The 14,137-nt window shown below is 36.9% G+C and overlaps 1 protein-coding gene across 1 annotated transcript in view; it reads right to left on the reverse strand.

Annotated features, from left to right (window-relative positions):
- RGS7BP (regulator of G protein signaling 7 binding protein) overlaps nt 1-14,137 on the reverse strand; it is a 38,199-nt gene continuing 24,062 nt past the window's right edge. The window contains exons 3-6 of the mRNA XM_054003735.1: nt 12,975-13,105; nt 3,865-4,012; nt 2,534-2,604; nt 1-1,025 (exon numbers count right to left, since the gene is read on the reverse strand). Coding sequence (XP_053859710.1) covers nt 934-1,025; nt 2,534-2,604; nt 3,865-4,012; nt 12,975-13,105 — 442 coding nt within the window. The 3' untranslated portion in view covers nt 1-933. The remainder of the gene's footprint in view (nt 1,026-2,533; nt 2,605-3,864; nt 4,013-12,974; nt 13,106-14,137) is intronic.

The raw sequence follows: 14,137 nt of genomic DNA on the forward strand, positions 1-14,137 counted from the left end.
TTTAATTTAAATAAAAAACTTTATTAACAATGTAAAACGTTTAGTATCTTACAGTCTGAGATAATTTTGGCATGCCTTATAAGATCAATACTTGATATGCAGACACCATGCTTTCAATTCTACTGGCAACAAAATGGGTTTGCATTGTGTTTTACATGGTTTATTTTAATACACCTTCTTTTAATAAATTATTTATTTTTTCCAAAAGCTTGTAGATATACTATTGGCTTAAAAGGAAATTTGTTGCTTTTAATCATTGTACAGTTTGTAGATATTATGATTTCTCTGTATCTACAAGTCCTACTTATATTCATATATGGTTTTTTCATCATAAATTAAGATATTTTTCTAAAAAGCTTTGAAGTTGAGATACAGTGGAAGACTAAATATGAATGAGAGCACAAAAAGCAACTGGAGATTTTGTACAAATTCTGTTACAATATTGTTTGAACGTCTTAGAACTTTAATAGTTTTGCTCTTAAATAGTTTCCCATTCTTAATGTGAGAGAATGATCAAATGTTCTTCTATGCTTAAAGACTGTTAGAGTATGATTTTAATATGATACTAGTAAGAGTACTGTACTACACACAAACTTTTAGCTGCAGTTCAAACAATTAAAAAAAACCTGCTAAAATTATATATGAATCATAATTCACGTGTCTTCTTTGAGTGATTGAAAGCAAGCATGCAAAACATACTTCAAAAAGTTTTAAATATTCTAGATCTATTCCACAGCCATTTTTTGACCACCATAATTTGAAAGTATTAAAACCCTTATTTGGAAAGGGGGATGGAGCAGAAGACAAAAATGAATAGCCTAGTGTAGAAAATATGCTGTATAATCAAGATTAGCCATTTTTATCTTTTCAGTGTTCAAATAATAGTGGTTTAATCAAAGTCATTATTTCCTTGGTGCTTCTGTGCCTAAACTTCTAACTTGAGACAAGACAACACAATCCAAAGAATCTTCGCTTCCGTCTTCTTACCAGTGGATATGGAGTCAAGTTTAGGAGGCTGCTATCATCTGTGATGAAAAACCCCATGTTTTAACACAAGTGTGTACACATATGAACAGAAAAGAGATTTCATCATTTATGTGTCCTAGCAGCACCTACATGATCACAGAATCACAGAATCATTTATGAGTCTAAGATTGAGTCCAACCTACAACTGATCAGCACCACATTGACCAGACAACAGCACTAAGTGCCAGGTCCAGTCCTTTCTTGAACACTTCTCTGGGCATTCTTCTACACCACCTCTCTGGGCATTCATTCCAATGCTTGACAACCCTTTCTGTGATGTGGTAGATCCCATAGAGCACAGAAAAAATAATAACCTGAATTTTGCATTTGAGAGTCTTACAATGCTAATTAACAGGATCTCCATAATAATGATGGTTACCTGATCCTGGGGCATATCTCCAAGTTTTAAAACCCTGGGATGCTTCATGTCCCGCACAGGGGGTCAGTGATTTTCTGGTCATTGTTGAAGGGCAGTGTAGATGCCAAGCAACAAAGAAGAATTCTGTATGCCTGTTCTGAATTCAAGTTTCTCTATGCATTATATCCCTCCAATTTGTCTTTCCCTTCCTTATTTCCAGCACACTCTTTTGTTCTAGACTAAGCCTAGACCTTTCATCACTCTTCCAGTCTTTACAATGGTCTGTATCACAAGTGATGCCCTTTTTCCTTTCAACATAGTTTTCAATCAAGCTATCCTGCCATGAAATCTTACTTGTATAATGAATACAATCATTCTATATTTATCTCTTAGTGTATTATGAATGCTAGGCTGCTTAGTTACTTGGGATAAGATCTAGGACACATTCAGTACATTTCATCAGTTGCCACTGTGCAAAGACTGCACCACATTTAAGGAACACCCATTATTAAGAAGAAAAATTATTATCTTTTTAATGCTGTTCTCACAAACAAAGAGAGTGCCTGTAGATGTGGAGTATTTAACATGCCAACAAAAAGAAGGCCCATTGCTAAATACATGCGCAGGATGGAGATCCTGCCCACCTGTGTGTTTCTATGGGGTGCCTGTTAGCTGTCTATGGGAAAAGCAGCCTAGTGGCAGACTCAAGGCAAGTAGCTTTTCTGCAAAGAGTCAATGTCAGTTCACAGAAGCTACAAGCCTTGTAGGGATAAATCAAACCTCATCACTCAGAAGGATCCCTGTCATAGCCTATGACACTTTTTACACTTTCATTACCTTTGATAAAGAAGGACTCCAGATACTGGGAAGTAGTTCTGCTTCTGCCTTTGTATCACCAGGAAGTCTATTATTTTATCTATAGATACTGTATCTATAAATTCCAGAATACCTCATGTGAAACTCAAGAAGCCAAAGATCACATACTAGATTCTGGCTCCACTGAATCAGCAGGGAAGAGATTTTGCCTAGATTTTTCTTTCTGTAGTTTCCATTAAAGGACCCTAGATTTTTTTTTTTTTTTGTATATAAAGGAAGGTAAACCCCTCAATTATCTCAATTTTTATTAAATAAAGAAAATTCAAAACTTACCTTGATTTTTCAGTGGTAAAGGCATAGTCTCCCTGAGTTTACTTAAAAGGTTTTTCATTTCTCTCATATCTCTGTGGATACAACAGTTAAAAAAGATACAATGGAACAACAGTTGAAGACTGCATGGGGTGTGACTCACAGTATAGCTTTATATGCAAAAACAATGAAGCAATAAATACAAAAATCTATTGAGCAAGCATTTGGTTTTTACATACATGTATCAGAAGATGCATACCAAGAGAAAGAGCAATAAAACTAATAGGGAGCATTTTTATGGGTCTGATACTAACTTTTCCTGGTTCAAATTTATGACCTATTCTGGCACTTGAATATTTCATGTAAAAGCCTCTGGGGGCACAATGTCATCCTAGCGGCAAAATACACAATATGTCTTTAAATTTATATTAGCTAATACTAATATCATCTTCATACCCCTTATCAGCATTTTGTAGCTTGTGCCATGAATGTGTTTCACTGTTCAGAAGAAAATTATAACATATGCAACTAACCCTTGACACTTAACACTGCACATTAAATGAAAATTTTAGGAACAGGGCTATCATTCTCACCTGCCTTCGGAGGACTCTGGCATTAGATTTTCTGAAAGGCAGATGATGGAAAATATGATAACAACACATCATCTCCAAAAGCAAATCACATTTTGGTATGTTTTGAAAGAGGCCAGAAATTTCCAAATAGTTTCTGTTTTGCACATGGATGGCAGATCTACAGGCTTGTAATGTCTTAATGCTTTCAGGATTTAAATCCCATACGGTCTTGCTTCATTCATCTACACATAAAATGGTTCTCAGAAATGCAGCAGCATGATTAATAAAAAATTGCGCTGTTTATTCTCCACATTATGGCCCAGTAGAACAGAACTTGGCTTTATGCAAATCAGCATGATAACAATTCAAATCTCAGCTGCAACTTAGTATACAAAGCCTCAAAATAGGACTTTTTGCAAAAAAATGTTGGCCATCAGGATTACTCTCTAGTAAAGGGTCTCATTTTTTGTCTTTCAATTGCATCGTTAAGAGAGTAAAAATAATACCGCTACAACATTCCCCTCCTCTCCTAAAACTTCCAAATTTAAAACTGTGTGCAGAACTAACTGAAATTCTGTGGTTTTGATTTTGAAATGCATAATTGGAGTCTGGCATATTTCAGGTGTGTTTTATAAAATCAGAAACTCTGTTAAATGTACCAGAGAAGTTAACAGGTTATTTAATTTACTTATAATTTTCATAGTAGCAACACTGGTTGTCAAATTAAAAAAGACTAAATAAATCCTAGAATTTGTTTGTTTAAGAATGAAGTACTACACATACCTGTCAGTGTTTTCAATATCTGTGGAAACCTGCCATAGATGCTGTTGAATATCTGTTGGTGATAATGACGTGTCTTCTAAAATAGGTACTTCAGAACTCTCCTCCACTTTAGTATCTAAGATCTTGGGTGGGCCACAAGGTTCTTTTCCTTTAAAATATTTAAACAAAACATGTATCCCTATTATTTGTTGATTAAAACAGATACTCAAATTATCTAATTGATGCTTTGAACTTGACTTTGCACAATACAAATGGAGAAAAAGACAGCTTAGATGCAAACTCCAAGTAAGAACTGTTCAGAAGCAGAGCAGACCATGCCAAGCTAGAAATCAGAGTGCTGCCATACGTTACTCTTACCCATTTAAAAGGATTCAATTAAACTCCAGTGGCTCTCATGGAACACAAAATAATAGCCAGAAGACAAAACAGAACAAACTAAGTGAGGAAACTACAAGGCACATTCTGGAAACAACTTCAAAACTCTGACAGCTAAAGAACATTGCAATCCATGTCTCCGAGTACTACAGCAATACTGAGCAAAAACCAAAGACATGTGAAATTTTGTACTTTACGATTTAATAGCAATATAAAGCTGCCACCACCCACAGCCCAAATGCATTACATTCTGAATTTCTGTATTGACACCTACCTAATTCATGCTCCCTATATGAAAATTAAATATAGTGTTGAAATTGAAGAGAGGGGCTTCATGACAGATCTTCCAGGGCTTATGTGAGGAACAGAATGGATAAAGGATTGGATCACGATAATGGAGCATTCAAGAAAGTTAACCATTTTAAGAATATTTTGGTAAACCTGCAAATCTCCTTTGGACTATCTGACAGCATTCCTTTTCTGTAGTGGCAAGTACAATTCTGGCACCAAATACAGAAGAAAATTCACACTGGAGTGCATCCCAGACAACTGTCATTTAAACCATAAAAAATGTTGTATAGGACGTGTTTTTTTGTTTAGCAATTTTTGCAATTGGAAAAGTTTTGACATCAGTACAAATCTGAGTAGTTCCTGTAAGGTTTGACAAAGTACATGAAGGAAAAAAACAGCTAATACAGGTCATTCAGGCCATTTTTTTGGGACACTAGAGGCCAAAACTGCAGACCATGGTATACTGTTCTTCCACGTCACAAATATATATCCCTGCTATCAGGCAGGTAACCTTGTTTTTTAAAATCTAGAATTTCCTGGATCATAAGATTAACATTTTTAGTTAAGTTAGGGTAAGTTATCTAAACAGTTGCATTCTGATAAATTATTCCCTTGAAAAAAAGAAAGAAAAAAAGTTATTCTTAGATACCTGTCTCAAATTAGATGTTGCCTATGCTACAGAAGATACTTGTTTATGTTTTAATGCTCTTCAAAGCCACTAGGAATACCTAAATGAATCCTAAAGAGTGAATGACATGACCATAACATATTTAGCCTCTATGAGAATTTCCTGTGTCCTTTCTTTGCTGCTTACTGGCATCCACTCCTAACTTGTGCTTTGTCAAATCCTTCTGTAATCCACTTTAGCCACTGAAATGATAGATTACACCAACAAAAGGAAAAATAAAATGTGATATTTTCTGATGAAGTGGTTTAAGTACGGCCAGTCAAAACCCCTACATGTCCAGGAGCAAGTTCCAGAGAAGGAGGATCATATTACTCTTTTTCCAAAAGCAGTGGAAATAAAGAAGAAGTGAAGGCATTATAAGGGAGGGGAGACAGAGAGAAAGAGATCAAAACCTTTCTGTTGGTTACAAGCTGTTATGCTGAAAGGTTACTCAGTTGCTTGTGGAATAGCAGACTAACCTGCCTCACAGATTACATGTTTTATACTCTGTATCACCCTGTAGATTTAACTTTCGAATTTTTCTTGTCCTTAACTGCAGCTTATGCTGTTATTTTAAGGTGATTCATATGGTACAGTTTTCATTGTTCAGTCATATAAGCTTCATTATTTTTTCCCATCACAAGAAGTCCATAACACAACATAATGTTACCAATATCTCACACATTAATTTTTCACTAAAAAGGTTTCAGGTAAACCATCTAATGTGCCACTGGTATCACAAAGCATTACTCATGAAACAGGGTATGAGTGGATTGTTCCATTATCTTTAAGTGTCACGGTGGAACCCTGACCTGACCTTTGGTGACATGCTGTGGAGATGCATCCTTCAGGGATGTGAAAGGTTTTTCAATGGAAAAAGTAACAGCACTAGATGAAATAACAGTAAAGGTTATTTTTCTCAGCTTGAGAATAGAAGCAGAGACAGTAATGTTCTTTTCATCAGCAAAAAGACAAGCTCTTGCAGATTTGGCAGAATGAAGACACAGATCTCTTTTCACCTGGAAAAAGCTCTTTACCAATAATTCTGTTGTATTATGAACAATTCATGAAGCCTTTCTTGAATTTCAGATCATTTGCTCAGTCTCTTGAAAGCAGTTAAAAAGTCAGCTAATAATAAAGGCTTTGCTTGAATAATGTATGACTCAGGCTTAACATTTCTACCATGGTCACAGCCTATACTGAAACAGAAGCTTCTAAATATTTTCATCCTTACAGTCACTGGTACGGATATCTTCTGTCATAGATACTTCAAAAAAAATGGATATGAACCCTTAATTTTACTTTCAATGTAGTCAGTGGAAAGATTTTTAATCATTTTAGTTGCAATGATGCATTCTTTCTTTTCTCATCAGTAATTCAGTTTTTTTGTTTGTTTTTTGTTTACTGTAAGAAGCATAAAATGCTTTTGATATGAAATAAAATCAATTTTGTTAAATAATGCTGAGGATCAAACTTGAGTGAGGATAAATGAGAGGGCAGAAAACTGTCAGTTCAGTAAGGTTACATACATCATGTGGTTTTATGTGTCTCACCTGCTGTGCCCCTTATTGTTTCTGTGGTGATCTCTGTGTTTGCTTCCTTCATGAAACCCTAGGCACCTACTCTTAGACATCACCTAATTTCCACAGAAACTGTGATGAATGAAAAAAAAGATAAAAAAATATGTCCCTCAGTGCTAGTTATATTTCAGAGGAACTAGACATATATATGCAGAGGAACTATTTGAGTGGATACCAGACTAACAAAGCTGAGAGAATCCCTGTCTCAAAAAAAAATGCAGTGTTTACATCAGGTTTCTAACCTGGCAGTTAAGGATAAATGCACAAGCTATGTATCACAGCTAAAGTACATGAGCAGGAAAACCTAGAAAGGGGAATAGGAAAGAATTGTGCAGGAAGTAAGAAAGGTATTTGACAAATATGGCTAATGGCCTGAAGAATTTAATTCTGCATTTACACTCAGGACCTGCAGAACTTGGATGGAGACTGTGTCACTGAAAGTACTATTATTAAAGAAAATGGAATAGGAACAACGATTTTGTGGTGAAAGTTGTTACCCTCCTTCCATGGCTGTTCTTGTCCAATTCCTTTGCTTCTTCATAGTGTCCACGTAAGACTGGGTGAGTCTCTTGATTCTGTTTCTCCATACCTGTGTGCTCTTCTACACTCTTGCATCTTATCCCTCTTGCACAAGTGATATGTGTAAGTAATAATACATATTTACCAGTCTTTAAATAAAACACTGAGATTGTAGCACAACCATTAAATAATCCTTCCTTTCCCCTTCAAAACTCTAAAAAGCATGTCATTTAAACAAAGCCAAAAAGTAAAAAATCTCTCCACTGAACCAAGCGTTTATTCCTGTAGTTCGTAGCATAAGCTATCACTTTCAGCTACTATTTTAAGGAATTACATATTGTTATCACAAAACACACACTGGAAATACAATAATTAACTGTATTAATTTCTTACATGAAACACAAGTAGTATGCATGTTTGATTTTCCTGTAAGACTCAATTCTTGCCTTTTCGGCATGACTACACAGGTACCCATCACTTTGGTTAGTGTTGGTATCCTTCTGCCCTCATCTGTGTTTATACATGTCAGGTGAGACTCACACATATCAATAACTGTTATTTTTTCTTCATGGTGTGCAATAAATAAAATATATGACACTAAACAATTAGGATAAAAGAAATATGTATGCCCAAGTAACTAGAGGAACTAGAGTAACCAGAGGAATGAGACATCTAGTTGGAATTAGTACACTAGACTCTGTAGTAGTTAGCCATAACTCCTGGAATCATAGAAAGGAGGAGTAATAGAATAAATGAGCAGGTAGCCAAAGACTTAGGAACTACAAAACACTTGAATTAAAGATACTTAGGCATGATTCCTTGTGCCCTTTGCAAACTTTCTGAATGCTGAACTGTTGAATCGTTATATATTCTCAACACTGGACTTTTGTAGTGTATGTATCTTACAAAAAAAAAAAATTACTGAAGAGTACTTACCTCAGGTTACTTACTGCATAACAAAGCTGCAACTATGTATGGCTTTTGGCCCCACTGTGGCAGTTACATATCAAAGAAATAACAGACTATCTGGTTTTTCTAGTAGTGGTTCTATAACAGCAGTAATTTATTCTAAAACACTGTAACCATGCAAGAAATTTCTGTATAGGAAGATTGATATATATATAGCAAATAAAGGAATATTTGTTCAGCTGAAAAGAAAGATACGGAGATATGAGAAGATATGTGCTGTGAAAGGCAATCAAAAGATCCAGAGCTCAGACCTTCAAATTTTTGTGTGGTGTTTCCTTAAGGGAATATCTTTCCTAGTAAGACATCTTCTTCCTATTGGCTGAATTTCTCTCAGGAAAACAACATCAGCATCAGCACATGTGATAAACTGTGGTAACTTGTTTGTTCATCAAAAGAATTAGAATATTAAAGGGGGAAATATAAAATTAAAGTATAAGGGACCAGCTTACATGTTAAGAGATAGGGGAAGCATCTGTGAAGTTGGGAAACAGGAAGCAACTGCTACAAACCGCAAGGCTATAGACATATTGCAAGGCGCAAGACCACAAGTATGATTAATCATCATATAGGGAGCTTTTCTTAGCTTCTTTTGCAGACACAGGCTAAGGATGTTGGGGGATGGCTGGAGCTGATTGTGAAATCAGCGACCACCGGGCGGCGGCCACCGGAGTGGACGGCATGGGAGTGCTCCGGGTACGCCCATCACTGTCCGGAACCGATTGTGAAATCAGCGATCACCTGCCTCGACACAACACAGAGACGATGCAGAGGGATGCTCAAGCTACGCCCTCCGCTATCGCAAGAGATGCGAATGAAGAAACCTCCAAGAAACTATAAAAGAGACTGAATAAGGGGAGTGGGGTGTGGGGCACTGCAGTGTGGGACACTGCAGGAGGGGCGGTTAGGAGACCCCTACCCACCCAGCGCTGTTTTGCTTGCTACTGCTTGCTGTAATTAATAAAATTCTAATTGACCTTAAAAAGGCTGAATCAAATTATTCGCCTCAATTTATCACAGCACACTGCCTTAGTTTTATCAGTTCTATAGCTCGTTTGATAAATTCTGATCAAGATACCAATACCCGCATTATTATTTATAAGCCACAGGTGGCCGAGAACAGTCTGCATGTCATTCTATTTTAATCTCTGCAGCCTCCTGAGTAAGAACATGAATTGGTGAAATCTCATGGGAGGTTTAAACACCTAACATACATATTGTCTGGCAAGTAAGAGGGCTAGAGAAGGGAAATACTACATCAAATGGGAAATATTACTCACAGAAATGAGCTTCAAGTCACAACAAGAACACCAGACATGCACACTTATGGCTTAAGCAAAGATTATAACGGCAGTACTCTTTGTACACAGGAAACTTTTTTTTATATGGTCATTCAGATGATTAATGACCTGTGAAAAACTAAACAAGTGAAGAAATAAAAAACCTATTGTCCCAGATTGAAAAGCAAGATGTATTCATTTGCCATCTGTATGGCAGTTGTCTTAAGTGGGCAGTTTTTCCTTAACTCTTCCACAATCAATCCTCCCTCTGGGGAGACATCTGCTGATAATGGGCCATTGAGTGTCCCTGCATGACTGATAAGAACTATAAGGTCCCATTGTGAGATGCTCCATCCAGAGGGAGGAGCCAAGCATTCCTACCTGCATATATAGTCTTGAGTTTCTGGCCCACGAGCACAGCTTTTTCTGCGCTGGATTTTCCCAGAGGAACAGCTGTCTCTTTCACTGCCTCTTCAGAGGAAGACTGCACCCCTTTTCTACAGGATCACTACTCCAAGAGAACCACACCTGACACTCCAGGAGGACTGCAGCCACAATTCCAATTGGACTGCTACCAACACCTTATCCAGCAGGGTGTCAGGTTGTATTCTGACTCTGTCAGTGTTGTTTTGGTTCACTGCATTGTTTATTTTATCCTTTTATTTTCTTCACTAATAAAGAACTGTTATTCCTGCTCCCATATTTTTGCCTGAAAGCACCCCTTAATTTCAAATTTATAACAATTTGCAGGGAAGGGGTCTACATTTTTCCATTTCAGGGGAGGCTCCTGCCTTCTTTAGCAGACACCTGTCTTTCCAAACCTAGACACCTATATGCAGCAACATAACAACATATTTTATGCTGGTGAGGTTATTGTCTCTTTCCTTCCTAGAGATAAATTTACACACTTCACCTACACTAAAGTATCATTCTCTGTAAGTAAAAAAATCAATGAAAAGTATGGGTTCAGAATGTTCCTTTGAAAACAGTATGTTCTGTCAGAACACAGAACAAATAAGTTGCAAAGTCATCTAGTGTAACAACCCACTGAAAGCAGGGCCAACTTGCATCAGACTGCTCAGGACTATTTCAGTTATCCGTATCTCCAAGAATGGGTATTTCACAGCCTCTTTGAGTGCCTGTCTAGCATGCAGCTACCTTAATGGTGAAAATACAGTTAACACAGACTGGAATTTCCATCATTGCATGATGCCCTTGCAATATTTCTAGGTGTTGCCAATACTAAATATTCAATATAAAAAAGCTATTTTCTATTGGATATTCAAATTATTTGAATCCCTGTCATCATATAGTTTTTGCCTACTATGTATTTTTTTCAAAGAATGTCACAGAAACTAGGAGCCAAGTTACTGTGTTTATCTCTAAAACACTCTATTTGGCAAGGACAAAAAATCACTATTTGGTAAGGACAGAATAACTACCATGACTCACTCTGTGGTGAGTTGAGAAACTAAAGCCTATCAAAGTACTGCAAGGTAGGAACTAAGGTGTAACTCCTCTTATCCATTTTTAGACATCTAATAGTTTGATGTTTAGTTTAAGTTATTACTGTAGATTCCATCCAGAAGCAAAAGGGGGAGACAAGACATTTCAGAGTTACTCAGGTCACTTTAAGTTATTTACTTTCAACAGTTCAGCAAATGGTTTGACAACTGTTGCAAATGCTAGGAAATGCAGTACAATCTGTCTTAAAAATGACAACTCATTTCGAGAGCTACTATTATCTTGTTCTACAATGGCTCTACTAATTCTCTCTCTTCCTATTTTGTAGACTTATTTTTGACTTGAGAAAATAATTGAGAACCACAGTTAAGCATTTACAAATCTCCCATTCTTACTTTCATAATAAAAATACCCCTGGCTTTAGCAGTATTCTACAGATAGATATGGAAAGTACGCTACAGAACCTTTTAGCAAGACAGGAAATGCAACAGGTTCATTACAAGTCCTTTATTACAGTTCATTACAGAACTTTTCCTTGCTTAACCTAGTTTTTTTATTGATGAGATACTGTCTGGGGAAAGAGTAGTTACAATCAGCACAGATACAGCCCTAATCAGCCTGTACCATCACTGAGCAATGAGGTTATTCAGGAAACTATTCAGTAAATGATCAGCATTTCTACATCTTCCTTTCAGTAGGCACCTAATAAAGTATGAAATTATTAGAGATCTGCATTTTCACTGAAGTGAGGACATCTCCTTTCAGTTCTGAGTCTAGTATTTGCTTTTATAAGGGTGGGCATCTTTTGAACCATATTTATCTACCTTTTGCTATGGTAGTGTTTTAGGAATGATACTCCCCAGTTTAGTGCTATCACTGACATTCTACCAAATCACAGGCCACTCTCTCTCTCCCCCTCCTCTTTGTGTTGGGGCAGGCTGGAGTTGAAAATTGGAGACACAAAAGGTGAAGATCACGGGTTAAGATAAGAACAATTTACTGGAACCAGTAAGAGATAACCAGCAGTAAGAGTAAGCAGCAGTGAGATAAGAAAACTAATAGTAACAGCAACACTATTAAAAACATATCTTGCCTGACAAATATGTCTAATAACATTACTAAGTTTGCCCACTCGTCTGACTAATGACACCTAAAACTTAAGGAACTACTCTTTTTAAAAAAGTATCAGACTTTTAAATGGCGAGGACATGAGTAATACATACCTGATAAGACAGACTTCTGTAAGAATGGTGATAAACAGGAATACTCTTTTTTAGTAACTGAAAACCTATCTATAGATATATACATAATTAATTTTACAGTTTGGTGCTTGTTGTGATTTAACCTCAGACATCAGTGAAGCCCCACAGAGCTGATGACTTGCTCACCGCTGGTGGGATAAGGGAGACTACTGAAAGGGTGAAAGAGAGAAAACTCCTGGGTTGAGGTACAGTCACTTTAATAAATAAAGCAACACAAGGTATTTATTCATCACTCCCAATGGGTAGACAGACGTTCAGCCATCCCCAGGAATACAAGGCTACCTCATGATGACTTGGGAAGACAAATGCTATCACTTTGATATCCTCACTTTCCTTCATCTTCCCCCTCTTTATATGCTGAGCATGATGCCATATAGTCTGGGATATACCCCTTGGATCAGCTGGAGTGAGCTGTCCTCTCACAACTCCTTGGGCTCCCTCAGCATCCTCGCTGGTGGGGTGGGGTGAGGAGAAGAAACGGTCTTGAGCTCGTGTGGGTTTAGCAATGACTAAAACATCCCTGTATTATCAACACTGCTTCCAGTGCAAATCCAAAACATCGCTCCATGATGGCTACTATGAAGAAAATTAACTCCACCCCAGTCAAAACCAGGACAGTGTTTTGTCTTTCATGAATACCCAGACACGCCCCAAAAGATTGTTCTTTTTCTAAAACAAGTATCTGCATATTTGTGCAATTCAGTACCTTTTCGATGAAACTGCAGTGATCCTAGCAGACATATGGACTTTAGCATTTCTGTTGTGTACATTTCTAAGCAACATTGCAACTGGATATATAGTCTACAGATTTCAGGATGGATTTCACCATCTTCTGGGCTGCAATAAAAGAGAAAAATGTAGTTAGGAATAAGACTAGAAGAATGTGAGTGTCATAAAATCCACTTTCTTACTGTGGCAAGCAACCACATCAGAAACTGCTTCACAAACTATTATGCTCTTTCTACCTAACAGTATTTACAAACAATTAATTAGATCTATAAAACTCTAGGCTTCACATAGCTGAACTTGGACTGTCTCTGGTAAAATCGCATGTCCTTATTATCTCCTCTGCATGATTTTGGGAAATGGGTAAATAAGTGACTGAGATATCTTCTCTTTAAATACTTTGGATAAGTATTTTCTGTGAGACTGAAGCCTTCTTTTGCCATCCAGTTTCAGTTATCCTTGGTCTTGACACATATACAGGAGATTACTGGGCCACTTTAACAGTCCCTGTTCAGATTACAAATCCTGTATCAAGCACAATCAACCCTACTTTGAAGATGCTCTCATCAGAAACAAGTCAGTTTTAGCCTACTCATTCTATATATTCTGCCTGAACTTGTTTTCCCCCATATTTAAATTAGTAGTGATATGACACTGCACTGTGAAGAGAATGGGATGCACAAGCCTTTTTCCAAGAAAGCAGTAACAATCTTGGAAACAAAAATTGAAATCCTACACCTCCATTTAATTTCTTGGGAATTATTACCAAGAAAATAATTTACCCAGACTCAGGAATGAGACCCAATTCTCATGCCTGGTTGTAAAATCAGACATTAAGTATCACTTTTGTAGGCTGGAATCACAGAAGTGGAAAGCAGTACAATCACAAATGTAATTAAATAAGAAAAAAATTAGGCTAAAAGAGAAAAAAAAACAACCCAAAACACACTAAAGATTCAAGAGAAATTATGCTGGAATTGGAAGAGACAAAGAACGATTGGTTCCACCTGCCAATCCATTACAAAGTAGACATCAACAAAGAGGCAGGAAATTACTGGAGCATAAATTACCATTGCTGTGATCTGTTATCATAGGAGCTACACCGAACACATGGTAATAAACCTGCCCATCCTAGAGCTTTAT

The sequence above is a fragment of the Vidua macroura genome, chromosome Z, assembly GCF_024509145.1.
Source record: "Vidua macroura isolate BioBank_ID:100142 chromosome Z, ASM2450914v1, whole genome shotgun sequence".
Lineage (NCBI taxonomy): Eukaryota > Metazoa > Chordata > Aves > Passeriformes > Viduidae > Vidua > Vidua macroura.